At 47.4% G+C, this 27,039-nt stretch overlaps 1 protein-coding gene across 2 annotated transcripts in view; it reads right to left on the bottom strand.

The window, feature by feature from the left end:
• Positions 1–6,955: 6,955 nt before the first annotated feature.
• The window catches only part of ADCY9 (adenylate cyclase 9), a 97,709-nt gene continuing 77,625 nt past the window's right edge, over positions 6,956–27,039 (bottom strand). For both annotated transcript variants that reach the window (XM_037382598.1, XM_037382597.1), the window contains 3 exons: positions 26,190–26,338; positions 23,150–23,191; positions 6,956–17,121 (listed from right to left, as the gene is read on the bottom strand). In XM_037382598.1, coding sequence (XP_037238495.1) covers positions 15,930–17,121; positions 23,150–23,191; positions 26,190–26,338 — 1,383 coding nt within the window. In that variant the 3' untranslated portion in view covers positions 6,956–15,929. The remainder of the gene's footprint in view (positions 17,122–23,149; positions 23,192–26,189; positions 26,339–27,039) is intronic.

The following is a 27,039-nucleotide window of genomic DNA, read 5'->3' as shown; positions in this document are numbered from 1 at the left end:
CTCCTTATCGCTGTCAGATGCCGCGGCCCTGCTTGGTGTTTGCTCCACCAGGTTTTTGGGTTACTCAGGTCATCGATGGCTCCTGATGCCAATGTGGTTCCTGCCCCACCACGACGCTGCACCCTGTGCCGTACCTGGTTCCCTGCGCTCCCAGCAGCGGCTGCGCTCCCTGCGCTGCTCCGGGACATCGCTGCCCCATAGCTGCCACCCCCCACGCCCCATGGCTGCTGTGTGTGGCACCACAGGGCACTGCGCACCGTGCAGGACTGGAGCAAATGAGCCGAGTGGGTGGCACTAGGGGGAGATAAAGGCCAGGACATGCTGGGCCCTGCTCCTTCTCCAGCCCACTCCTGTCCCCCTGTCCCCAGGGCCACCCTGTCCCCAGCTGCCCGCAGGGGTGAAGGGGAGGGCTGCAGGTTTCCATATGTCGCAGTCACTTTGCTTTGCAGGGTCTTTCCTGGCATCTTCCATCTTTACACCTTTAGCAACGAGGGTCCTTAAGGCATTTCCACCTTCACACAGCAGGTACAAAAGCAAGAAGCCGCCTTCTGCCACATGCAGATAGCAGAGGAGCACCCAAAAAATGCACCCAGGAGGAAGGAAAGCAGCACAGGATGCACAGCGCAGGGGCCAGCAGTGAAGGAGGGGACTGGGGACCCAGCCTGGAAGCAGAGCGATGCACGATGCAAGATGTCAGCTGGAAACTCGGCCCATCGCTGCCCAGGCTCCCTTTCCTTGATGCCCCCGTGGGTGCACTCAGCATCAGCACAGCGACGCCAGCCCCCGGCACCAGCAAACTGGGCACCTCCATGGCTAAAATCCACCTCAGGGGGCTCTCCGGCTCCAGGCACCACCCCAGTATTGCACCAGCTCCTCTCCTCCCCTGGGTGCTCCCTTCTCCACGGGCTCCCTGCGCCGCTCTCACTGGAGATGGGAGGATTTCACCAGGCAGGGTTTGGGGGAGCTCCTGGGAGATGAGATGCCGAACCAGCAGGAGTTGCCCCCGTCAGAGCTGTTCTGCCCGGCCGGATCTCACAGGCACCCATGGGTGCAGCTCTGGGTCCTGCGGCATCACTCAGCACCACACGGCGGGCACGGTACAACAGCACGTCTGTGGGGCTGGAGCAACATGAGGGGGGCACTTCTCACTTATGTTTTCTACGGATTGAAAAAAAAAAAGGTAAATCTTATCCCCTTTTTCCAGGAGGAGGGATTCAGAGCCTGGCTGGCACAGAGTTATAATCCCAAATGCTATCAATAAAGGTTTGTACATCACCCACGGTGCCATCAAACCGTGTGCCCTTGGGGCCTGTGCTCACCAGGCATGTCCTGAGAGCCCCCCCAAATATCTGCAGGGCATCTGCCTGAAACCCCCCCAGCCCCCCAGCCTGCCCCCCAACCCACCGACCTTCCCCCTGCAAACCCACCAGCCTGCCCCCAAACCAACCAACTTGCCTCTAAAACCATCAACCCACCCCTCAACCCCCCAACCTGCCCCCAAACCCACCAACCTGCCTCCAAACCCATCAGCCCACCCCCAAACTCACCAATTTCCCCCCCCAAACCCACCAACCTGCCCCCAAACCCACCAAGCCCCCACCCAAACTGTGTTTTCTCTCCCCACTGCCCACAGCTGGGATCTGCAGAGGGTTTGGGCTCGCGGTCCCTCCCGATCCCAGCACTGGAGTGGGGCTGGATGCAGTGGGGGTGTTTCAGGCTTTGCTGGCAGCTCCCCGTGCAGAGCAAAGCCCACCCACAGGTCTGCGCCAGCCGCCAGTGTCCCACCAAAGCCGTCCCTCTCCCCATGGCAGTGGAAGGGCTCAGACACCGGCTTTCCATCTCCTCCGCCACAGCCCGCGAGGGCCCTTTGGCTGCCACCGGGTCCCTGTGCCCATGGTCACACTGCAGCACCGAGCATCATCGCTTGTCCTGCAGCCGCATCTCTATTTTTGCTAAATTTAAAGTGATTTAGAGCTCCTGCTCTGAAGTTTTCAATATCCTTACTCTTAAACTTCACGTCTGGCTGCGCTGGAGGGAAACAGGGAGGCTGGGGTGGCTGGTAACTCGATAGAGACGTTGGCCTTGGACCAGGGAGGCTGGATGCAAAGAAGGAGGAAGGCAGAGGGGTGCCCAGGCCGGGGTGTTATCTGAGCCCCTGCGGGAACAAGGTGTCTTTGCCGTGACCTGAGCTGGCAAGAGCAAGAGAAGGGAAGGAGATCCTCTGTCAGCGCTTTGCTATGCCTTGCACTCCCCGTTCCCCATTCACCAGACACGCAGCCTCACCACTGCGGTGGCAGGATGCTCGTCCCCAGGGCTGTGCTGCTCCGGGGCTGCTGCACACCGCATCCTTGCTCCCTCCCAGGCCAGGAAAAATTCACATTCTGCTTCGGCTTCTTTACAAACATACGCTCAAAAAGCAGAGATCTGATGAAAAGCAACATCGCTGCTTTTCCTGTGACAAGAGGCGAGTGAGGTGCACACGGCAGCACCCCAGTGGGTTACCCCGGGTGCCTAGTGTCCGCTGACAGAGGCAGCCCCAGCACAACGTTGTTGGATAAAAGAGCTAAAGATTTGTGCTGAACCCCCGTTACAGCCCACAAATGCTTTGGGAGCTCTGGCCCAAGTCTGGGACTTGCACTGTCTCTTACCAAGCAGATCTATGGATCTGCAAAACAACCTGGAAGTAAAGGCTCGGGGTTTTTTTCTGATATTTTTCAATAAAATTAAACAAGGACAAAAGCATTCCCTGAAATTCTGCTCGTGGCACCCAGTGCAGTGACTGCAGCGTGGCTTCCCCATTGCAAAATGCATCGTGTGCCACCGAGGGACGCCAGTTCAGGCTCTTGGGCTGCAAACAGGCAGGGTCTGGGTTTTAGTCATTCCCCACACAGGAGAGGAGCCGGCCATCGGGGAAGGCTCATGCTCCGTGTTCCCAAATCCAGGCTGGAGCATTGACTGGTGAAACAGGCAGCCAGACCCAGAGGTTCAGCTTGGAGAAGATCCTGTCGGGCTCTCGAATGGTCTCGTGTCTCTGCCTCCAGCTTTGTTCCATGCACTGCCAGCAACCCCGGGATCTGCTCGGCAGCGGAGCTCAGTGGGGCGCAGCCCCTCACTGCAGCAAGCCTGTCCCCCTCGTGCTGCCTCTCACTGTGGTTACAGGCGCTGCCACCCCCGTCTCTGACACCACGCGAACCATGCCCAGCTTTCTGCCAGAAACCACGTAACCCACCCAGGCTCCCCACTTCAGGCACCCCCTGCCCTGGGCCAGGGGCTGGAGACTGCTGCGAGTAACTGGTGTCAGCACCTGGCACCCCACGTGTGCCAGGCTGACATGCCAGGGAGGCACCCATGGGTGCTCTGCTGGACCCCTTGGCTCCTCCTGCATTGCCCACAGCCCTCGGGAGCCAGAGGGAGCCTGACCCGAGTGCCAGTACAAAGCCCCGTGGTGACCCTGACAGCAAACCCAGCCACCCTCTGGCTTAAAACCCCTCATCTGGAGACACCCAAGCGTGGGACCGGCCCTTTGGCGTGGTGCCACGTGGCCAGGTCTTTCCTGGGGACCTGCCCAAAGCTCTTCTATAGTGAATCTCCTCGGGCGAAGCTCCTGGCTCTGGCTCTGCCCTGCCAGCCCCAGCCTCTCGCCGGCCCAGCAGCGGGTGGCCTGGAGCCTCCCACCAGTGTTTCTCCCCTTTGGACACATCCAAAGGGTTTCCATGCTGGTTTTTTGCTTTTAACAAATCATTCCTAAGACCGTGTCCTCCTGCCACATGTTTTACCAGTTCGTTTCCAGTCTCCCAGCTCAAACACAGCCTTCCAAAAATGACATTTCACCTCCAGCATGTGCCCCCAGCGTTAAAGCCCGGTCCCTCCGCAGGCAGAGCCGGGCTCTCCCCGAAGGCTCCTGCTCGCAGGCGCCTCGTGCCAAGCCTACCATGGGCGCTCGTCTTAAAGTGTCGAGTACAAAGCATATGCAGGACAGATGGATATGAGGTTTATAAGATAATTAAGCATGTTAATGAAGTTCATTTGCATCTAGCTCTTAAATTCCCATAAACTCCGCAAAGCTGTGAAATGAGAATTGCCGCTTGACACCAGAAAGGAACAAAAATTTAGTTACCAAAAGCAAAACACTGATTAACAAGTGAGAACAAAAGCCGGCTGCGGCCTGGCCGAGCGCAGCCCCGCAGGTCCCTGCGCCCCCAAGTGTGGTGGCAAAGTGGCCGCATGATGCCAGATGCCACCAACGGGTCCCTCTGTGGCCGCGGGAACTGAACCCAAATTGTCTGTGGGCCTTGGCTGGACCGGAGCGTTATGAAACCACGGAGAACAGGGGGGAATGGAAAGATTGTTTCCAGGAAAGATTTGGCCCCAGAGATGGAGGAAAAGCTTTTTGAGTGAAAACGAACACGTGGAGGTTTGAGCAGCCGCGCTGCCCCGTCTGTGGGCCACCATCGGCAGGGTCCTTCAGTGAGGCCTCGGTGATGGCGCAGCAGCACAAGGCGGGTGGGCATCCCCAGGAGCTGAGCCGCCCCAGGAAGCCAGGGGAGCGGCTGCAGCTTGGGGATCTCTGGGGAACCCCCGAAGGATACCCCAAGGAAGCTGGGGCAGGAGCTGGCAGATCTGCTCCACACCCGGCTGCCACCGCACAGGAGCTGGAGGGTGCCCGGGTCCCCTGCACCCACCGAGCCCGGGCCAGTGGTCACCCTCAGCTCCTCATCTCCCAGAGAGAAGCTGAAAAATCATCTCTGGCAACCAGGGGAGGGCACAAGCCGGGCAGTTCCCAGCCACCCACGCCTCGGGAGGGTGAGATGGCTCTGGGTGCTACGTGCCCCAGGGCCAGGTGGGCATTTGCATCTCTTGATCACCCCAGAGGGCTCCTCCGAAGCAGTGGCCCCAAAAGCCACCCAGCCAGGCAGCGTACCCTCCTGGCACCTCCACACCGCAGCCATACCCCGGCGTGAGTTAAAGCTTAACCGCCCCGGCACCCGGGGCAATCCCGAAACACCAGGAAGGCAGAAACCAGCGGCTCCCACAGAGCTCCCCGCCGTGCCAGAGGCGCTGACCCCTGGCAGCACCTGCAGTGGGAGATGCCACAGCCTCCGCATCCACCCCGCTGTCCCCTGCTGTCCCGTGCAGCCGAGGACACCGAGCGGCTGCCTCCAGCCAGACACAGCTGGGCCTTTTAGGAACCGCTGTGAGACGTGGCCCTGAAGGGTCTTCAGGCTCTTCTTGTACCCAACGTCCCCACGCAAACTAAACCAACAGAGGGTGCATCTGGCAACGCATCTGACATCGGTGCACGATGTGCTCTTGACCATGAACTAAAGCACCCGGAGAGAAGAAACTTTTAACGTGGCGTTACCTGGGGAGAAGACAACACGGAACTGAAAAGGAAAACGGGAAGACTGCATTTATTTGAAATGCATTGATAAGATTTATTAAAAAATATCCCTTGGCAGTTGACAGTCACTACGATCTACAATAGGAACCCGACTGGATAACATTGGAACAGTTTTCGCCTACAACAGGAGGCGAACACCCAGGAACACTCGAGCATGGCTTACACACACCTTTTGGCATTAAAAACCTTGGGTTGGCATCGAGGAACATGGTGCAACCGCTGGCTGCAGAACCAGTCACACCACACATGCGTTACACGTGCTCTGATACTTACCTTGTCTTTGGGGAGGGAAAAAAATTAAAATATGTAAAATTCAGGGAAAACAATAAATCAGCAGCCTTGGGGCCAGACTGCACCTCTCCAGGACTGCAGGAGGACAAAGCTCTTGGTCTGCTGCAGCCTCAGGGAGCACAGGGGAAAGGGGAGCTCGGACGTCTGGCTGGACTTATCCAAAAGCTGACGCCACACGGCCCCGGTGTTGGCACGTGGGAAGAGAAGGGGCCGGTGCTGCAGGACACGCTGGCGGCCGGTCTCTGGCCATGAGCGGGCAGAAGGAGCAGAGCACCGGGGCATGGATCCAGAGGAAACCTTAAAATGCTCCAGGTCAAACCCTGACTTTGCAAGGGCTCACGGCTTCTGAAGGGGTTTGGGTTTTTCCCCAGTGAAACCCCACGAACATACAGCGGGATGATGCTGAAGAGAGACCCTGAGAGAGGCGGGGGGAGGGAGGGAGGCGAGAGACAGACAGACAGACAGAGACGGGTTTTGCTGCCGAGCCCCCTGCAGCAGTCCCACACCTGCAGCTCTTTCAGCCGGACAGATTCAGATTTCGAAAGCATGAAGGCACCTCTTCGCAGGCAGCCGCTCCTGCTCAGCCATCTCGTTTTCTGCGGACTCCTACTCCAGAATAACAATGCCTCACTCCACCTTCCAAGTGGATTAAGACTATCTGAACAAGGCACTGGTATTCCAGAATAAACCGTCAATGTTGTCTGCTAAAGAAAAACACAACTATTTAAAATTCATCCCTGGTTTTGGCCAAAGCAAGCTCCCTGTGTGGAAAAGCTCTCTGCTGAGACCTCTGGCCACAGCCAGCAGTGACAATACAATGGCTCCAGAGGTGTTGCCACCTTCCCAAAGCTTTAGAGCAGTATTAAAATGAGGAAAAATTCAGAAGGAGTCATCTTCTCAGCTGGCCACAGGAACACGAAGGTCATTTACCGCCAGCCAACACATGAGAGTGCAGCGGGTCTATGGGACAAATTCCTTCCGCATTTAACATGCCTTCCAAATATGCACCTCATCAAAAATTAACTCGGTGGTTTCGTGATTTATCAAAGAAACATTGTAAAGAGCCAGATCCAAAACAAAGGGCTGAAAAAATTTCTGTTCCAAACTATTATTCTTCAAGACAATGTGCAAATGGCACAGGGGTGCATCTGAAGTCGTGCTGGAGCAAAAATAAAAAAGCAAACCAATTTTAAGTTGACATAGTGTATTGTGAATTACTTTCTCAGCTTTTCTACATCTAAGATAGCGTGAAATGATCTGCCATACAGTAAAACAGTTTAATATACAATTGATTACAGAGCCGTAGTAGCGAGTCAGAGATAATACGCGTTTTATCTATATACATATATAGCTTAATATTTCACAGATACAACTTTTTTCCATTTCGGATTTGTCAACGAAGCATAGGCAGAATATTTACAGTGAAGCCGCTGCGAGGAAGCGCCGTCCCCCAGCAAAGCCCCCAGCAGAAGCTGCCAGCTTCCCCCAGCGGCGTGTAAACAGCCCGGGTCTCTCTCTTTTGGCAAGAAGGGAGGGGAGCAGGGAGGGAGCGCAGGCTTTGCCGGGCTGGGAAGGGGAAGGAAAGAGAGATGATGAAGAAACAATTTCCAGCTAACCTGGGGACTTCAAAATACCTCCATTTGCCTTTTTGTTTTTTCTTTTTTTTTTCTTTCTAACTGGAAACTGTTCTCAATTCATGTTTCAACTCGTGATTCACTAACGTTTCGATCGCGTTCTCAATTAACGCTTTCTATACCATCTCCGTATGTGCTTATGCCAGGACAGGCAGTGCTGAAGTCTTGGGTAATACTGTCGAGGCAGCTTCTAACGAAAGCATGGGATGGTTGGGAGCCTGCTCCGGCTCCCGGGTCTGCGCCGCCGCCCAGCCGACAGCCGCTTGGGAACCAAAGCCGACCCCGGCTTGAGCTTCTCCCATAAAAAAAATAACTTCTCGCAGCGTGTTTGTGATCGGGTGCCGCAGCCCCGGGTGCACAGTGGCTGCTTACACCGGCACACGTGTAGGCGTAACACTGTATGAACCCGGGCTGGAGACACCCAACCCCAACCCCAGCAGCCCCAGCCCCAGCAGTCAGACGGCAGCGCCTCGGGTTGTAGCGCAGGGGGTTCAATAACCAGCTGAAATTTGCTCACTTGAAAACGTGAAACAAAACCAAGAGGCCGGCAGGGAAGACTTATTTAGCCAGGCAGCCGGCTGCCGCTGGGCTGACCGTGGGCCAGCCCCACCGAGCAGGGCAGCGGGACGCTGTCCCCAGAGCAGAGCCCCCCAGACCTCGGCCACCTCGCCCGCTGCACGGGCGGCTCAGCAGCCCGCCGCTGCCCAGGCACTGCTCTGGGACTGACACGGCAGCTCTTCAGCTCCAGGGGCACGTCCAGCTCCTTCCCAACTCACCCAGCTTGCCAGTCATCTACATCCCTGCCCTCTCCATCCCAGTCCCACAGGAGCAAAAGACGCTGCGGGCAGGGAAAGGAGGAATCCAGCCCCTGCCGCCAGCAAAGATCACGTTTTACACTAAGTTAAAAATACTGTTTCATGGGGAGAGGGAGCTTTTCAGAGTGATACAATATATAAAGCCATCACACCAGCTCTAGGGGAGCGCGGTGACGTTCCTGAGAGCACGAGGGGGGAGCCTGTCTACCTGTTCCCGGGTAACTGGGTGAGGGTGGCCAAGGTCCTTCTCATCTTTGGCTGCTGCCGCCGCCTCCTCGCAAACAGGAGGCACCTGCCATCGAGCAGAAGAAATTCCCAAATACTCAGCGCAAACCTGAAACCGTGTTTTGTCTCTCAGCAGATGTTTGGAGTTGTTAAGGCTCTTGGCTTTTAAAGAGTTTATTACTTTGGAAGTTTAAAGCTGTACTCGCAGTAGGGTATAACAAGCCTCTCTCTTGGCATATATGTGTCTCTGTATTTATCTCCCTCTCTCAACATGGTCTCTGAAAACGAGAAGAAATTAAACTGGGGAGAGGGTTACTCTGGCAACTGTGGACTCCTGAGCTACTGCCCGTGAAGAGAAATGCCTGATGGTGCCAGCGGGACAGTGCCGGTACCCGCACACTGGCCAAACACCAGTTCAGGCAGCGACGCAGAACAGAGCACTGCACCATGGCAAACCCCCTCCTTCAGACAATTCCTAGGGTCAATAGCAAGATGGGAGCTATACAACTATTATCAGAAATAAACCACAAATGAAGCCCTGGTCTCACTCAAATAAAGGCAAAAAGTTTCAAAGATGCTAAAGAGGCATTTTCCCTCTGGATGCACCCGCAGATGTACCACACCTGCATTTTTTCCTGCCCTGAGCTTAAATCTTTCAACAAGGCATCGATACAAACAGCCTTTCAAGTGCGAACTAATATTCAGCCAATGCATTAAGTCAGAAACAAGCAAAGATATCAGTGACTAAGGGAGGAAAAGAAGGAAAAACTCAAAAAAGTCACTTTGTTTTGACTCATCCGAAGGAGGATTTGAGAATCGATGCTCAAATCAGGGACGTGCAAGCAGCAGCCACCCGCTGGGACGCTGGGCTCTGACTGGCCCTGCAGCGGGCGAGGTGCATCGCCAGATGACAGATTGCTTAAAGCACCACTGGTTAGAGCTGAAACTTAAAATTTTAGTAACTGTTCCCAGCCACGACCTTCTCTGCAGTTCTTCAGATTCAGAGAATGCTCCAACTTCTGGACATTAAAAAACGTGTTGTTGCAGTGAGCCAGAAAACAAGGGCAGAACAGAACGAGCCACGTAAAGGCTAAGATGCAAGGAGCTGACAGCAGCCTCGGGGCCTCTCCAGAAGTGTAATACATGAACTACTACTTCCTCGACAGCAATTTCCAACTTGGAGACATGCATGCGGAACAGCTGCTAAAAAGGATGTTAAAACTATTGTATCTGGAGCAGCGTGCATGCAAACACCGCGTGCCTGCCTCCTGCTCCTCTCCAGCCTTGGACTGGGAGGCTTGGTTAGGTGAGCAAATGTTTAGCAGCTACAATAAGGGACCGGGGAAAAAAGCTTTAAATATCTTTACCGATCTATTTTTTCCAAACAAACCTTCTTTCTCAAAAGCTAACATTGATCTCGAAGGCAAGGAGCAATTATTTCTGCACACACTGTACAGCCCGTTGCTTATCTGGGCTGAAGACAGGTTTAGTTTGCCAATAAAGACTTGAAAAAGGTTTTATACAGAACACTTGCGTTACTCGTTTTTTCTACCAGAGCTTTACCCGGTGTCTATGAAGCACCTCAAAACTCCTCCCCATGGCACCACTCTAACTGAGCTGCTGTTAAGACAAAATGTATTTCACCCCTATTTTATTTTCTACTTGAACCTCTTTAGTCTGATGCTTGATTTCAAATGAACTCTGACAAATGCAGTAAGCTCCTGGTGCCCCATTTTCAGTGACGACACTCCTTCTCATCGCTCTGGACAGAGTTCAGAGGGTGGCGTTAAAGCAGATTTAAAAAAAAACAACCAACCAAGCAAGCCTACCTCAAGGCTCCCTGATCCCAGAATCCTGATCCCTGATCACAGAAAACCTGCACTGCTCAGCCTGCTGGGAAGCCAGGGCTCTGCTCCACACCGACAAACCTTCCCCCACAGCAGCCCAGCAAAGCCATCACACCTGGAAATTAAAGATCAGCCTTGTTTCGCATTCACCTTCTTTTCTCACTGATTTCAGACCTGGAAGCATGTGTTACTGTACCGAGCATCCCCCATGCCGTGTCCATCTGCCGCGCCAGCCAAACCCCATCATTACGCTGCATCCCGCACCGCCCGTGCTGCCTTTCTGCAGACCGCGCTCTTCCAGCTCGCCTGCCTCCTTCCCATTTTTGGTACATTTTAGCAGAAAACTGTCTAGGTTCCACAGCTCGACTGAAAAAAAATCTTCAGACCACTGAAGTGCCCAAACTAGATCCTGGACAGCTACAGCGTCTGCAGGAATTCTGTGTTGGTTACGATTTCCAAGGATTTTGCAGGCCCTTGCGGAGTCCCGCCGGCACTGCCTGCAGAGGACAGCCTCAGCGACCGCAAGCAGCAATGCCAGTTTCCCCCCCTTAAATGCTGCTCCCCTAGAAATCAAAACAAGGACTGCTACAGCCTGTATAGAGAACTCAAAAGGAAAAAAACCACTGGAATGAATGACTTTCCTGCCGAAATCGATGTTCCACACCCAGCTAGCCAAGGCTCAGGATTACTCTGAGACCCCACGCGGGTTTTCACAGCTGCCTGGGCATCGAGATGGAAGCACCGCAGCTCTGGGGGATCCCCGCACCTCTACCTTGGCTGTTTTTCTTTCCACATGAAAATCATTCTGCATTTACAGTCACACCACATCTGTGACATTTTCAGCAATTGGGAAAGTCACGTCAATAAATAATTATTGCGTTTTTAGCAGTTTTGTAATATAACTAAAACAGGACTTAATGCTGCTTCAGCAAATCCCAGAGCTGACAGCAAACACTTGATTTTATTTCTTACCCTCTTCTGCTTTTGCACACTTAGAAAAGTGGGAAAAAAGTTTTATTACCCGCTTTTGGCGTGATGAAGAATGTGTTTTTTCACAGAATTCATAGTTTAACTGTTGGGATGTGCCTGCTGCTCTTCTGTGTTTTCTGTCAAGCAGCTGAACACCACCACAGGGAGAAAGCTGCAGCCGTGACCGGACAAACGGACCAAGAGAGCAAAGCAAACGGGCTCTTGCCCTTTGTATTAGGAAACAGAGGCAAACAGCAGCAAAAGCCACATCTGAAGCCATGACCTGGCAGCAGCAGAGCTCAGCCGCCGCTGTGCAATGCGGAAGACACAGTTTCGCAAAGGTGAGGAACAAGGAGGCAAGAACCACCCGCGCATCCCATCCAGACCGAGCAAACACCACCACAGCAGGGAAGAAGGGAGAAAACAGACACGGTCTTTAAATTTGGCAAAAGAACCCAACACAAGCTGCACAGTTAAACAGCCGATCGCATTATACCCAACCTCAGGTGCTCCCAGCCTCTTGTGAAGTTGCAAAATAAAGACATGAAGTTATTAACTGCTCCCTGGCAACATGTTTTTTTTGCTGTATTCAGAATTGAAGTTTTAGAAACAGGTTAGACTTAGCAATTTTAAAATGCTAGATACTCTAAAAGCTTGGCTCTTTCATCAAGAATAAGCTCTTCTTTAGCTAAAAGCTAGCATGGGTACAGTGTTTGGTTTATAGCTCCTTTCATTTTCGCTCCAGGCGCCTCCTTTCTGTGTTTTAGCCCTGAAGTAAGAGTATGCAAATACTTATTTTTTTGTAAAGCCCTTGGGAGTCCATCCTCTCCCCCCCCTCATTTTGTCACGTTGAAACCCTCCTGCGCTCTGTATTAGGACACAGCAGGAGCTGCAGTCGGGCAGTGGCACCATCCCGCCCTGCTCACAGCACTCGTGTCACCTCCAGCAAATGGCCCCAAATCCTGGGACACAATAGGCAAATCTGTTCTTCTCAAAATCATAAACGCCCTAAGTCAGTCGACGGGAATGCCATATAACTTGTTTCTGAATGAGAAATCTGTCTCACAGAAGTCACTGGGAGAAAAATAAGCATTTTGGTGTGTTCACAGAAAATTAAGATCACACTGCAGAAAATATTCAGCATATTCCTCATTACTCTATGCCCTAGAGCAGCTCTCGCAAGTGAACCATGGCAGAAGGCCACAGGGGACTAGCAAAAATATTCAGCAATCTTCCCACCCTCCCTACCCCCCGGATGATTTTTAAATCACCACCATTAAAACACCCTAAAAATAGGAAGCGCAGCAATGCGCTGACTATTCTTGCAGAATACACTTCCAGGTACCTGGCCAGCTCCTCAGCTCTTACACCGTGTTCCAACTGTGCTGGCACTAACAGAACAAGCACAAAAGATATTCTGATGAAATGAACTTTGATCACGGCCTCCCACAACCGCACACGTGTCACGGCTGCAGAGAGGAATGCAGAACCGCACAACGCCATTAAACACGCCTCCGGAGTAATTTTTGCAAGTATTGGGACATCTTTTCAAAGGTGTAAAGGGAAGGTGTAAAGGTTGAGCTCCCACTGTTTTACAACAGAAAACAGGTCTCTCCTTCCTCTTGTACCTGGGAAAATCTCACTCTCCAGAGCACAGGCTGAGAGCTTAGCTTCTTCATTTCGTTACTACGCTGCGTTAAAGAAAAGATTTAAAACCTCCAAAAGGAGACCTGCAGTCCCAGCTGCTGAACGCTTGCTGCTGTCCCGGAGGCAATAAGCAAACAGGGGTACCACTACTTACTCAACTGTTCATGACTCTTTTTCCCAGCTTCAGAGTTAAGGCAGAGGAACATCGCCGGCAATTCCCAGAGCAGACAACAGCCCTTGATTTCAGAGTCCACTAATACTTCTGTCCTCAGTCATTTCATTTGCTTAGTGCCAGCAAAAAAGAGGCCCTGTTTTTTTGTTGGTTTTTTTTTTTTTTTTTTTTTTTTTTTTGGTATTCTAATGTTATCATAAAACCAACAGTGCTCCCACAGCACCGTACCGCGACAGCATGGGAGCGTTATTTACTTTATAGGCTGGAGGATGAGGCTTTTGTATTCTGCAGTGCATTGCTTGAATAATGAGAAGGAAGGCGCGCTGGGTCTGGGGCCCTACTCCAGCACCTTCCCCTCCCAGGTTTAACCACAGGGTGCAAACCTCTCACTGGATGCAGGGCTGTTGGTGGAGGTTTAGTTATTGTGCAGCGTCTCACGTGAGAGAGAAGCCGGCGCGTCTTGACTGCAACTCTGCCATTGCAAACAGCTGATCAATGAGACAGAAATGCTGGATTGAGTTGTCTATAACATCGGGAGAAAGAAGTGAGAGGGAGAAAGGTTTGAACCACTTTGAGACACTAATATAACACTAGAAGGCATGTAAACAATTCTGGACCACCTTAAATCCTCTATTGTAAGAAAAGGAATACTGACACATACTTAACTGAAACGAGAACCCTACGAATGGTTTCAAGAATACATTCTTCAGATGCAAGAGGTATTTGCAGAATTATACTACCTGAAAGTTGGACGTGCAACCCACTACGGGCAGGGGGGCAGAAGGGGGTCTAGTTTTAATCTGTGGAGAAGGAAAGCTGCTGTCAAACTGCACACTAATAAAAACCTTCTATTGTTGCTAGCCAGGAACAGCCCCCAAACAGGCTACAGCACCTGCGGCAGAAGGGTACGGGGATGAGCATCCCCTGGGGTTTTTGTGTGCTGGCAGATCGAGCAAGTAAGATTAATTTTTAATAGCTTTCCTATCAAACACAATTTAGACATGCATAAACAGCAGCTTTTGTGAGAACAGAGTGCAGAGTCTTGTTTAACTAACCGAGATCCAGAAATCTCACAGATTTGCACTTGACAAAGGCTTCAAGGGCTCCATGCTGACCGTGGAGTGTAGACGGATCTTGAACAGCTGAATAGGAACTTCACAACGTATATATTTGTTATCAAACTCCAAAAATCACATAGGGATGAAAAAGAAGTATCAATATATTCTGCCTTGAGTTCAGGTGGAAAGAAAGAATTCAAACCCACACCAATACGCAGACAGCACAGCACTGCATTTCACCAGCTCTCCCCCAGCTAATGAACTTATTTTGGGCATAAAAATTCTTTCACTTTATTTGGTGTCACGAAGTGTTAGCTGGACTGGAATAATTGAATAATCAATATTATGCAAAGGGGGGCATCAAATCTAAGTGAAGGAGGTGATGGAAGCATGCAGAGGGCAAACTGGTATCGCCTAAGGCCCCCGTCCTGCAGTTCCCTCTGTGCAAGCAGGTTCCTGCTCTCCCGGCAGGGCTCCGGTCCCAGGGACCTGCAGAGTCATCTGCAGGACCGGGAAATTATTGTGCTTCTCAGCTCACTAGAAAGGACTGTTTTCCCTGTTCCTGCTTTCAGTGGCACACAGGGAGCATGCTGTTCTATTCCCTGCTGCAAAAGCACAGTGTAGGGGGGAAAAATCCTGAAAAATATTGTGCAGCACCATTGATTCAGTACAGAGGGAAGCTGGGATACTCAACTGTGTTTGGTGGCTTCGGAAGTTTCACCAGCTTTGAAACAAATATTGCCTAGGTAACATCCTCACAGTGGTTGGTAGTTCAAAGAGGCTGAAACACCATCTTATTATTTGTATTAAAACAATTAACAATTCGTCTCTCCTGATCCCTTCCGCACACAAAACCCCCCAAACAAAATAAAACCAGGAATAAAATAAATAAATAAATAAAGGCATTCCCAAAACATTTATTTCGCTTCTCTCTCTCTCTCTCTCAAATCAGACCAGCTTAGAAATACCAACTTCACCTACCTTCGCAAATTCAGCTAGCGTTCGGAGTAACATGAAACTGCTTTAGACTTGTAAGACCTGAATTTTAACACTCTCGTGGTCGCTCGTCTGCTTCTGGAAACCTGTCCTGAGAGCTGGTGATGTCCGAACCCTTATTCCATTCCCACATATCAGTAACTCATTGGCTATATGGAAAAGAAGTGTATCCAAAGCACACAATGGCACATTAAGGTTGAAGAAAGCATTGGTAAAGGAGAATAAAACTACAGCAGTTGTTCAGCCTACTCTAACTAAATGTTGAGCCACTGCAGAACTCCTCCAGCCCAACACAGAGTCAAATCGTGTCACCCCCTTGCCAAGACATTCTCTCGTGGTACGTTACTGGCACTTTATGTCAGTCTCATATGGTAGATACATGCACATTTGTCTGTGTGTTTACATACAAAAGGTCTGATAACAGTAAAACATTGTTCAGAGAGATATAAAAAACCCAAGGAGTTGCATTAGCCAAAAAAAGTGTTTTGTGAGAAACAACAATAAAAATGATATAACCACAGCTTTTCTTTTCTTAAAATTAGATAAATACCCAAAGCTATGATTTCACTTGGGGCCTCTGTACCTTGACAGGGAGTCCAATGGAGTATATCTGAAGGCACTTAATATCCTCTACTCAGCTGTAAGATGGTTGCACAGGGAGCTGGGGAGCTTGGGATGTGATTTGGGGCATGGAGGAGAGAGATGGATGAAAACAAGCCCTGAGGAGCTGTGATCCACACAGCACCAGGCGCTGAAATGAAAACAAACGTACAACCCAGGTGTTGAGAAGGTCTCTCTTGAAAAAGAAAACTGCCAATTGCAAATGTCTTTGTGTTTCTATTGACAGAGCACTTCATGCAACTCTGACAGTGCATCATACACTCTTAGAGATATTTAGCTTTGTCAGTTCATTGACCTCCTCAGTTCCCGCTTCCTCACAGTCAGTCTTCTCCACAGTTTTGCCAAACCTGCACCTCTCCTCTGCTTTCACCGCATCTTTCTGGAGCTTCTTGGCGGAAGGAAGGATGTCCTCAGCTTCCGAGTTATCTGTGCCGTGGGCTACCTTATCAGAATTCTGTACAGAAGGCACCAGGTTGGCAATCTCATCTGTCGGAGATCGCCCAATGCTGCCATCCACTTGAACCCGAATGTCTGGAGATATAGACAACTGGTGATGTGGCACGATCCCATTGTCCATGCACTTTGGGTAAAGGTAGGTCTTCATCTGACCTTTCCCCTTCACATTGACTGTCCCCCTATAGTCAAAGTCATACCCCATCTTGTTTAGGATGCGGTAGCTCTCCTCACTCACCTGTATGCGACACTCGACGCCAGTGGTGTCCATCCTGCTAGCAATGTTCACAGTGTCACCCCAAATGTCGTACAACAACTTAGTGGTGCCGATGACCCCAGCGGTGAGGGGGCCATGGTTAAAGCCAATCCGAAGTTTAAAATTAAACCACAGCATGTTGTTGTTGAAGTCATCCACCACGCGCATCATTTCTTTGGCAAATTCGAAAAGGGTCTGCAGATGTCCATGGGGATGGTTGCTGTCCTGACACTGCGAGGTGTTCAGTCCTGAAGCGGCCATGTAGGTTGCCCCAATCGTTTTGATTTTTTCAATGCTGCTGTAATGTGGTTTGCTCAGCAGCTCGTCAAAATCCCCGATCAGTTCGTTCAGGACTCTGTAGCACTCTTTGCCTCCTTCGTAGTTCTCCTCATAGAACTCACTGAAGTTCACGATACTTGCAAAGATCACTCCGCCGCTGTCATGGTTTTTGGAATAGCTCTGGGAAACCTTCAGCTGCTCAGCCACATGGTACGGAATAATATTCCTCAGCAACCAGTCAGCCTGATCCCTCATGCTCTGAATTTTGGTGCGATGAAGATCAGCCTCCACATCTCCATGGTAGTGGAGACGGTAACTAACCTCAAACTCTCGGTTCAGAAACCACACCAGGAGAAGCAGAAGGAAGGAAACCAGAATCACCTCCTGACCGATCAGGTCTGCTGGCCTCTTCGTGTCGTTTGGCACCGAGCTGTTGCCGCATGGACCCTTTCTGGAGCTGGAAGCAGAAGAAAGGGAAGAACATGAAAGGTGCGTTTAAAACCCACAGAGTTAGGGCACTGCCATTTCTGCTGCACAGTTAGAAATCCTTTGCTGGAAAAAGAAGTGTACCTTATACATTGAATTATAAAATCTGCTTTGATAAATTTATCTGCTGTTAAGCATGCTAGGGAATTAAATTCATTCTTAAACTCACCGAGTACCTCCTTAATGGGATTTCATCAGGTTCAGCAACACAGAAATTGCCCAGCCTTTACGATAGTCCTATTTTAAGGACTTCACCAAGGAAACAGTTATCACTATAAATACATAACTAAAAGCACTACATGTAAATATGTATATAAAAATGCTTAATAATGCCTCTGTATGTGGATATATGTGTGCACATCTATTCTGCATGGCAGGGGCATGTGTAAATTTTGTGGAATTTGTCTTTTTTTTGTATTACCTCCAGTATTCAGAAACATCTGCTTTATACTCCTAACGCCTCTCCCTTGTCTGCTCCTGGCAGACCAGTGACCCTCGCAGTGCGCCTTTACCGTTAACACGTGAAGGTTTTGGAAGAGGGTAACCCTGGGCAAGACACTTCATGGAGAACTGCGTGAAAGTGAAGGATGTGGAGCTCTGGGTTGGCATCTTTTGTACACTAAAACCACTGAAGCTTTTTATGGCAGAGGAAGTTTCTCAAAGTGCCAATATTAAAAAAAAGAAAAAACATTTCATGTCTCGCACAGATTGAGAGTAGTATTTCAAATCCTTTCGACAATTTGTCTGCTGCCTGTGCAGATTACGAAGCAGTGATGGAGCATGCTTCCAGTGCCAAACCGCCCCTAACGAGAAGACATCTGCAGGCTATGATCTCAACTTTCCAAAGAGATGGAAAGGCACAAATTTAATCTGAGAAGACACCACCTATGCAATCCTAAAAACTAAGTCTAAACCCAGACAGATTGACATGCAGTGATTTCTGGAGTCGCTTAACTGCAATTTTTTCTATAAAATCATGCCAAAGCTGAAGATTTGATAATGCTGAAATGGATCAAGTTAAGAGATGGTTTGATAAGGGAAAGCATCCTACCAACCTTTCTCCTTGCAAAAAACAAAAGGCAACCCCTATCTTGGTGTCTCCTCTGTATTTCTCTCATGAAGGTAGGAGATTAAAACTCAAAGTGCAACTGTAGCAACAGCTAAAGAAAAGAAGGCTGTTTCTGTAACATGTGAAAACGTTTCTAAGTTCAGCTTGTTTCTTTACCTCCACGGGGGATATGCTTCCACTCCTAAAACTGAATCAGACATTTCAGCAACTGAGCTATATTACAGACCCAGCTTCTTTTTCTAAATGTTCATCCTCAAATATCTGATCGACAGAAAAGCATGAAAGCATGATGAAGCAAAACCAAAGCACAGTTGTGAAACAGATGAATGTGCACAATCTCTGAAAACATTTGTACATGCTATGGCCTTTGTTTGTATCTATTAGCTTTTATCAGAGTAAGCCTATAGGAGAAAAAGTTTCCAGTAAGTAAAATATTTACAATTAGAGAGCTTACAGGTTGAATTTCAGATTAAAGATAAGCCCACACATTATGCTGGAAATTACTCCTTTTGTTTTCAGCCATAAATATACTTCTCCCAGAGAAGTGAAGGTATATTCATTTTATTGGTTTGATATTAAGAAAAAAACACGAGGGAGGAGTGAAAGGAGGAGATTACTCCCAACTCACAGAATAGCTTCCTGCTATCAGGTTCCTGTAATTGCTGGTGCATTGCTGTACTAAGACTCCTTCTTTTCGCCCTTACAACTACTTTTCTCAACAGAACCTCTGTTATGAACCTATGCCATTTTCTCCCCAGAAAGGCAAGTCAGAGGCTAAGAGAAAGGCCCAAGTTACTAACGACTAGCATGGTAACAACCCTGAAATACAATCCTTGCTCCTGTTTTGCAGGTGGCAAAATATCCTCCCCATTTGATAGGCTTATAAAACAAACCAGAGGGAGGATAAGGAAGAGAAAAGATCTTAGAAAACAAGTAAGGCTGGAGAAGATGAGGAATGACTCTCAGTTAAGGAGTACGATTCAGGTTCTTCTCAGAATAGTTCATTATTGTCTGTATCTTATGGGAAGAGATCTGCTAGATCTGAGCAATGACATGTTATCCTTTGAGAGTACGAGTTTGATCCAGGTAATCTGCTCTAACATCAAACGTCCCTGCCACAGGGATTTATTTAAGTTATTAAAGGCTTTTTATTTAAAGTTTATTGTACAAAATACTCCTCAAAGTACTTTAATTCCTCTTAAATGAATGAGGCAAGCCCCACAAATTCTACGTGACAGAAAATAGCTCATGTTGAACGCAAAATATGCCTTTTAAGCAGAAACTGCTGCCTTCCATTCACCACCCTGAAGTACTGGCATCTGCGAGCTCTCAATCATATCCTCAAGTGCTGGCCTGACCTTGTTTCCCACGTGGGCGTACAACCTTAGAGATCTGCATGTGAAACGAGTGACTCACTTGCAAGCTGACCTGATTTCATTAATAAGGTAATGGGTTAGTATCTCAAAAAAAGAAGATGCAGTATCTTTTCCAGAGCAGGCGTTTTTGATCATGATGTGACTGCTATGAGCATTAGTACAAAAAGCCACGATGCCAGCCTGAAGGAGGGAGCAATTACATCTTACTCATTTGGAAATCAAATTTCTGGATGCTGCGGCGACCAGGTTAGAGGACCTACAGGACCATAAATCATCTTAGACAGTCAGTTAGCAGATGACCTGAAGCTACCCTTTAGAATGAAAAGAAGAATGCCTGCCCCCCGCCCCCCCCCCCCCAACAGAAAGGTTCACACACACCCATATCTTTTTAAGGTCTACTTTTTATGAGGTGCTGCAGCAGAAAACTGATTTTTAAAATCATTCAAATTGAAATCTTCAGCTGACAATGTTCCTTTAACTCAAACTGGTGAAGTGCTTCCTGGCACAGATGCCTAACTATTAACTTGGCATCTTAATCCAGGCTGTGTGTTGAATATGGAACGAGTGAGAGCTCCAGAGATAGAATCTCCTTTGGCTTGATCACAAATCATAAAAGATAATGGCTTTCCACTTATAAAGATTTCTGGAAAGCCATTTTGCTTCTGAGCCAGTAACCTATGCTTGGATTTGGATATCTTGCTATATTTAAAGAGGATGCATGCCTGCTAAATCTTTTAAGAATGCAATGGCGGAACAGCGTGGAAAAGGGGAATCAAACCGCAGCTTTCGATGAAGAACGTACAGTGGGTGCATATAAACCCCCTCTGCCACCAAGTGATTTTAGCATTCCACCTCAAGTGGCCCCCCACTGCTCCTCCTCGAGCAGTCAGGCTGGAAGATGATACACCCTACCTGCTCTGGGGTAAGACATGAACAAAAATGAGAAATATTTCCTGCTTAAAAGACAAAGTTCATGGTCACGTCTCTTTCTGGATGAAGAGCTGGTCTGTCTGGAAAACAAGGCAAATTCCATATTTTGACTTACTGAGCATAGCGTGGACAGTCCAGAGACGAACTCGGTGCTAAGACTTCATTACCAGTGTCTCTCTTCTCATGCAACATTAATAACTATCTCAATTCTTGATCAAGAAAAGGAAATAACCTCATTAAAGGCATGCAAAACAAATAAGTTTGTCTGGCCCTCTTAGAAGACAGGTAAAGCTTTTGCACTGATTGGGGTAAGCAAGGAACCTTATTTATTTAATTGAGAAAGAAACAGCCAAAAAGTTTGTTAGGGTAAGGGAGCTTCAACTTTTTGTTAGTCCATCACCAGGAAAAAGGGGAAATTCTGTTTGCACAGAACTCTAGAAATGTGGTACACGATAACATACCTGAAAAGAACCCTGAAAAGAGAAGCCAAATTCTGTTGCAAATTAATGGTAGAAACAGAATAGGATTAACTCATAATTCTCCCTTTTAATATCCATATCCAACACTTAGAAGAACGGTGTTCAAGTTTCGGCAGCTTCAGATCAGTGGAGGCTGGACTGTTAACAAAGATCAAGCTGGACTGATCCAATTCCAGCATTCAAACAGGGACAGTGACCAAGTAACCTGACGGAACCGCTGACGACACGCAGCAAGGGCAGCGCTACGCAGCATTAACTCATGCACAAGATCCATGCATTTTTTCCCCAGCTGAAGGAGCGACATACACAAATCTAGTACACCTCATCATTAAAAGTTAAAAATGAAGTTTAGAAATGTTTTATGAGCGAGGTATTTCGATCACTGCCTTATTTAGCATTTAACTCGCAAGGCAGGATTTGCAAAGCGGGCAGAGCGCGCTCCATGCCCTTTTGCAATAACAATGTCTGCATGGTTTGGTTTCTTACCCACTCTTACCTTCGCTTGTCATGAGTTAAAAGTTATATGCTATGTTTATGGAAGAAAAATCTTTGCATGCAAACAGTGCTTGATAGCTAATTTTTTGACAGATTTCTAATAAATGATGATGTAGAAAAGTCTCTGAGTGGAAGGCTGGGCTGTCAATTATTTAAGGCAGAATGAATTATTTATTAGTGATTAGCAGCTGGTCAGGAGCCTGCTAAGCTGTTGTCAGTGCTGGGCAAGGCATTTGTCATTCCGAGCAGCACAAGAGATTCGGCGATTTCACAAACTAATAAATCGGTAAGGATCCAAGCTCAGGCTAATCCTAAGACATTACTTCCAGTGATCACCATGCTTTAATATTTTGTTCACTGCCTTTTCAGCAAATTTCCTTCAGTGCTCTAGTTTACCCAAAAATCAAGCCACCTCTATGCTTTTGGCTTTAATTTTCCATCCTGGATTTAGCAAACCGGATTTCTGTTATGAAAATGAAGTTATCTTTCATGAATCAAAACAACACAAAAAGGAAAACCCATGTGAAAAAAACAAACCAACCGAACAAACCACAAAACAACCAAACCCCAAAAAAACCCCCAACGTGGTGGTAAGTGCTAACTTCTTGGTGAATAAGTATCTAACATATACTTAGAAAGCAGAGTTACTATCTCTCTGTGCTTAAAAACCACGTTTTTCTGAATGAACAGCATTCATGTAGATGACATTTTTTAAAAAGTAATTTGTAATTTTGTTCTAATACATACTCTCAGTAAAAGCAACGTGCTCCTGAATACACATTTGTTTAGATGAATTACTGAGTCACATATTCCCAGGGTTATTAGCTCAATCAAGTGCAACACTGCCCCATTATTGCCCCCAAATCTGTAACTAGTAAACACATACTTTTCTAATACCAAAGACCAATAAAATTACTTTTAAAATGGTATTGCAAAACTTGCAATAAAACCGTAAGAAACACAACACTAAAATAATCAGAGTGAATCTTTAAGATGTTTATTTATAAGGGGCTATTAATAATAATCCAGGAAAAGATTTTTGTTTGGTTGTTTAAAAGTCTGGGGGATAAAATTTCACTTGCTCTCAATGCTATGACTCGCTATTCCGCTGAAGCGAGCTCAGGGTGGCAGACAGCGCCCAGGCTGTCATCGCCAGCGTGTCTCCATCCCGGTGAAGGCAGCTGGCTGCACAGCCAGCTTTTTCAGCTGAAGCTCCTCTACCACAGAAAATTCTCACCTGGCCAGCTGTGGACAGCATTCAACTCAGAATATTCCTGAATGGTGCAAATCAACCAAGGAAATCAAATAAATAGCTCATAATGTACAGATAATGCTTTAAAAACTGCTACTACTAGAAAAATAGATGCTGTTTCATATAGCTCCTCCAGCATTCTATTTCCTAGAAATCAAATTTAAAAAGAAAATACATTACACGACTCAGTGGCTGCAGCATCAGCTCTCTGATGATTTTTGGTCATACCCAAGTCCTCTGTAAAGGAAATTACGTACACAAGGAGCTTAAACACAACTTGCTGAAGCAATTTGTTGAGTTCCCAAGTGTGTTAGTGTGGATGCAAATTTTGCTACATATAATTGACTGAAAATGTTTCAATCTCTAACATAAAGATGGTAATTTTATATAAAGCTTACCTAAAGTTCTGTGCCAAATCTAGATGAAAAGTTTCCATGGAGCTGAAACAAAAAAGCATTGATTTCAGAAAGAAAGTTAAAGCAATAAACAAAGCATCCTGCCAGAATTTCAGTTGGCATTTTAAACTTTTCTATTATGTAGACTGCAGGACCAATAATTGCATTGCACGCTTGATCAGCTTCAGACAAACTTTGTTTGAACGTGACTTATCTGCACTTTTTGCCTGGATGAAGCAACCAGTCAGACAGAGATGCAAACACCTCTAAAGGTTAACTGTTGATAATGCAGCCAAGATGTTGCCTGCAACAAGTAATTGTTAAACAATCCAATCTTACCTTGGAAATACGGGAAAGCAATTTCAGAACTCTAAAATGCAGTTATGCCTTCAACTTATCTGATCACACAATACAAAGATTAAAAAAACCCAACCAAACTAAAAAACAAACCCCAACACCCCTCCCAACCCAAACCCCACACAAATATAGAGCCTATTTTTAAAAAATAACATTACAGAAAATAATAAGTAGTTCAAGCAATTTTTGTGTTTACCTGCATTGCAATTTCTCTACCACAACCAAGTATTACAACTCCCAGGATTAGTTACTTTTGGAAAAAGAAGTAAAGAAATCTGCAGAACGGATTTGCCTGTGATGCATATAAAGCTGCAATTACCACTGTGATAAAAAAATATTATCCATACTAATGATAAGAGAGAAACAAAAAAGTTATTTTTAACAAACAAAAAGTTATGGGTCTCACTAATTCAACCTATATTATTTTTGTTCATGATCAACTCTATAAATCACTTTTTCAGATCTGCAGTTCAACAGCTCTATTACTTTAAGTGTTTATTTTTAAAAGGTGAAATAACAACATATTCTGTGATTTTTGTACTTTGTCCATTAACAGTCATTGCAGGTGAAATATGCTATCATTAGCAAAGTTTCTTAAGATAACATTTCTTTAATATTCATACCACCCCTTTAGTAGCCAGCAAAAGCTGATGCAATGAACTGATAAAAAACCAAAGCCTCCATCTCTCTGCTCAGGAACAGCCTTTCCCACTCCCTTAATAAAGTTGAAACGCAGGGAAAATCCCTGGGTTTGTGTCTGGTTTTCTGCACAAAGTCTTAATGAAGAGCTTATGCACAAGCTGATTTAGTAATCACACGTATAATTCGTTCTAGAGTTTTGGGTTTTGAATAAGGAATTAGAAGTTAAAATTATGGCACCAAACCTGATTTTCTTCTGCGACAAAACGCCTTTGTCATGGATGCACAGCGGTCTGGTCAAATGATCGCTCAGGGAATGCCAACCACTACGATATTTTTCCATGCTTTGGCTTGGCTGCCTGCCTTTCTACGAAGATTTTGGTACTACAAATGTATTATATTACCCTATTTTAAAAATCTCTGCCATGAACCAACATCTAGTTATGCTGCCCTAGCTCCACACGGACTCCCAGCACGCACGTAGCTTAATGAGCCGCCAAGAACCCCTGCTTGGTGGGAATTATGGAAGAGTAGCCAGGAAGTCAAGAAAAGGCATCGAGGGTTTGCTCTTCACTAACTTCTGTGAAAAACCCAACCTGGGGCCAACTTCTCGGTGAAGCTGGTGGTTGGACAGTGAAAGCATCAGTGTTACAAAGGCAAAAGTCAACGGGTGGAAGGTCAGCTTTCTTACTGGGAGAGGGTCACCTGGTGTGCCTGGAGGAGAGACGGTGTTAGGTGAGCTGGGCAACTAAAACCGAAGGGGCAAACCAAAGATGAGAAAGGGGAGGTGTCCAGAGGCTAACCATCACTTCCCTCCACTGACGCTAGGAAGAACTGGCATATACTCCTTGCCTGAGCACTCTGCAGACAGACAAAAAAGGGATTTTTCTTTAGTCTAGTATGATCTAGAAAATGTTTGTCAACTGACTCCACTTCCAAGTTGTTGGTTTTTTTCCCCCAAGGAATGACTTTCTTCCTACAATCCTTACAGCCACTTCCAAACTACAGATGTGAACACGTGTTAAGGGGTGACTTTTATTCTCCCTGTCATTTTTCATATAAATTAGATCAAGATTAAAAGAGAACACTGAAGATACTTGAAAGGTGGATTAAAAACTAAATAAATACTCACACAAAACGTATCTGCAAACTCTTTTTGGTTTGTTTGGGTTTTTTTTCAGGTTTTTCACCATATGATTCAGCAGGCCTCTGAAGAAGGGAGAGGAACCAGAATAATCTAGCATAAGAAGTCCTTGCAAAGTCCACACTATAGTAAGAGTGCCAAAGGCTTTGGTATTTCTTTAGCCACTCAGAAGTGCAAGCTGATTATAAAATTTTGACAATAGGAGTGGATGGCTGGAAGGACTCCCTTGACTCTCTTTGCAAGGAAATAGAAGGAGAACGCTGCAAACAAGTTCTCCTAGGGGGAAAATTGCCTATCAGAGAAAAACTGAGAAGTCTTAAGGTTATCGCACAGAAACTGCATTAATTTGATTCCTCTGGTTACTATCTTGCAGCATCCTCTGAAAAGGCAGGAAAGTGAGAAAGGAAACAGGGTATTATAATCCTATTAAATCTAAGCACTTGCATTCCACAGTGGAAGGCCTCTTGAGGAAGCAGGTGGAAGAAAGATACATGGTTCCTAAGGGCAAAAATAAATCCAGAGGGATGTGGGGGAACAACTGGGCTCTCTGGCAGCACCAAATGCTTCAGAAATTTCTTAATAAAGTTGATCGACAAACAAATGGTGAAAGGCAGTTCTATGGGTCTGGTAAGAGTAAGTGTGCCCTAGTAACACATCAGTTGAGGACAGCGTCATTTCAAAGCAGATGACTTTCCTGTAGGAAAAGGTCTCTCAGATATCATCCTGAAGTCCTTCAAAAGAACTCCACAGAACTCTTCCAAATGAAATAATTAAGTTCGAGATGCTAGAGAAAGTCATGGCAGATACTAAAATCCCACGCATTAGACCCTCACTTCACTGGTGGGGGAAACCAAACTTGTTCATCTCAAACACAGTCTATGAGTGCTACGGTGTGATGCTCACCTGTCTGGACACAAGGAGATGTAGAGCAGGATGAGAAGCACTGCTCCTACTACGGTTGCCAACAGAGATCTCATCCAGGAGCTAAGCTGGCAGAAGTTACAATACTGCACAATGGTGATCAGAATCGCGCAACACATAAACATGGTGTACTGCAACAGAGAGAGAGAGCGCGAGTTAGCTTCTTCTCGCTGACTGGAGCCTTTCTGCACATAAATGCCAGCGTAAACCAAAGACTGTGGGATATGACAGAGAAGGATCGAATTTTGTCTGCATTATATGCATAGTAAGTAATCCCTCCCAGTGTCCATATCAGGAGACAGGACGTGAAGATAGAGGTCTTTCCCTTCAAAGAGCAAGAAAACTTTTAGTGCAGGTAGTTTGTCACAATTTTCCCTAGATGGAGTTTTGTATTTCTGTATTACACAACCATTATTTCAGTGACTTTCAATACCTTCAGCTTACCTTTGCAAAAGCTCAGTGCCTCTTCAAAAGCAAGAGAGAAGGGGAAGAGAGAGAGAAGGGGAAGAGAGAGAGAAGGGGAAGAGAGAGAGAAGGGGAAGAGAGAGAGAGGGGAAGAGAGAGAGGGGAGAGAGAGGGGAGAGAGAGAGGGGAGAGAGAGAGGGGAGAGAGAGGGGGGAGAGAGAGGGGGGAGAGAGAGGGGGGAGAGAGAGGGGGAGAGAGAGGGGGGAGAGAGAGGGGGAGAGAGAGAGGGGAGAGAGAGAGGGGAGAGAGAGAGGGGAGAGAGAGGGGAGAGAGAGAGGGGAGAGAGAGGGGAGAGAGAGAGGGGAGAGAGAGAGGGGAGAGAGAGAGGGGAGAGAGAGAGGGGAGAGAGAGAGGGGAGGGGGAGAGG

This window comes from Falco rusticolus, chromosome 4, assembly GCF_015220075.1.
Source record: "Falco rusticolus isolate bFalRus1 chromosome 4, bFalRus1.pri, whole genome shotgun sequence".
Classification (NCBI taxonomy): domain Eukaryota; kingdom Metazoa; phylum Chordata; class Aves; order Falconiformes; family Falconidae; genus Falco; species Falco rusticolus.
Note: the sequence above shows the minus strand (reverse complement) of the source record. Positions and strands in the feature narration are given on the sequence as shown.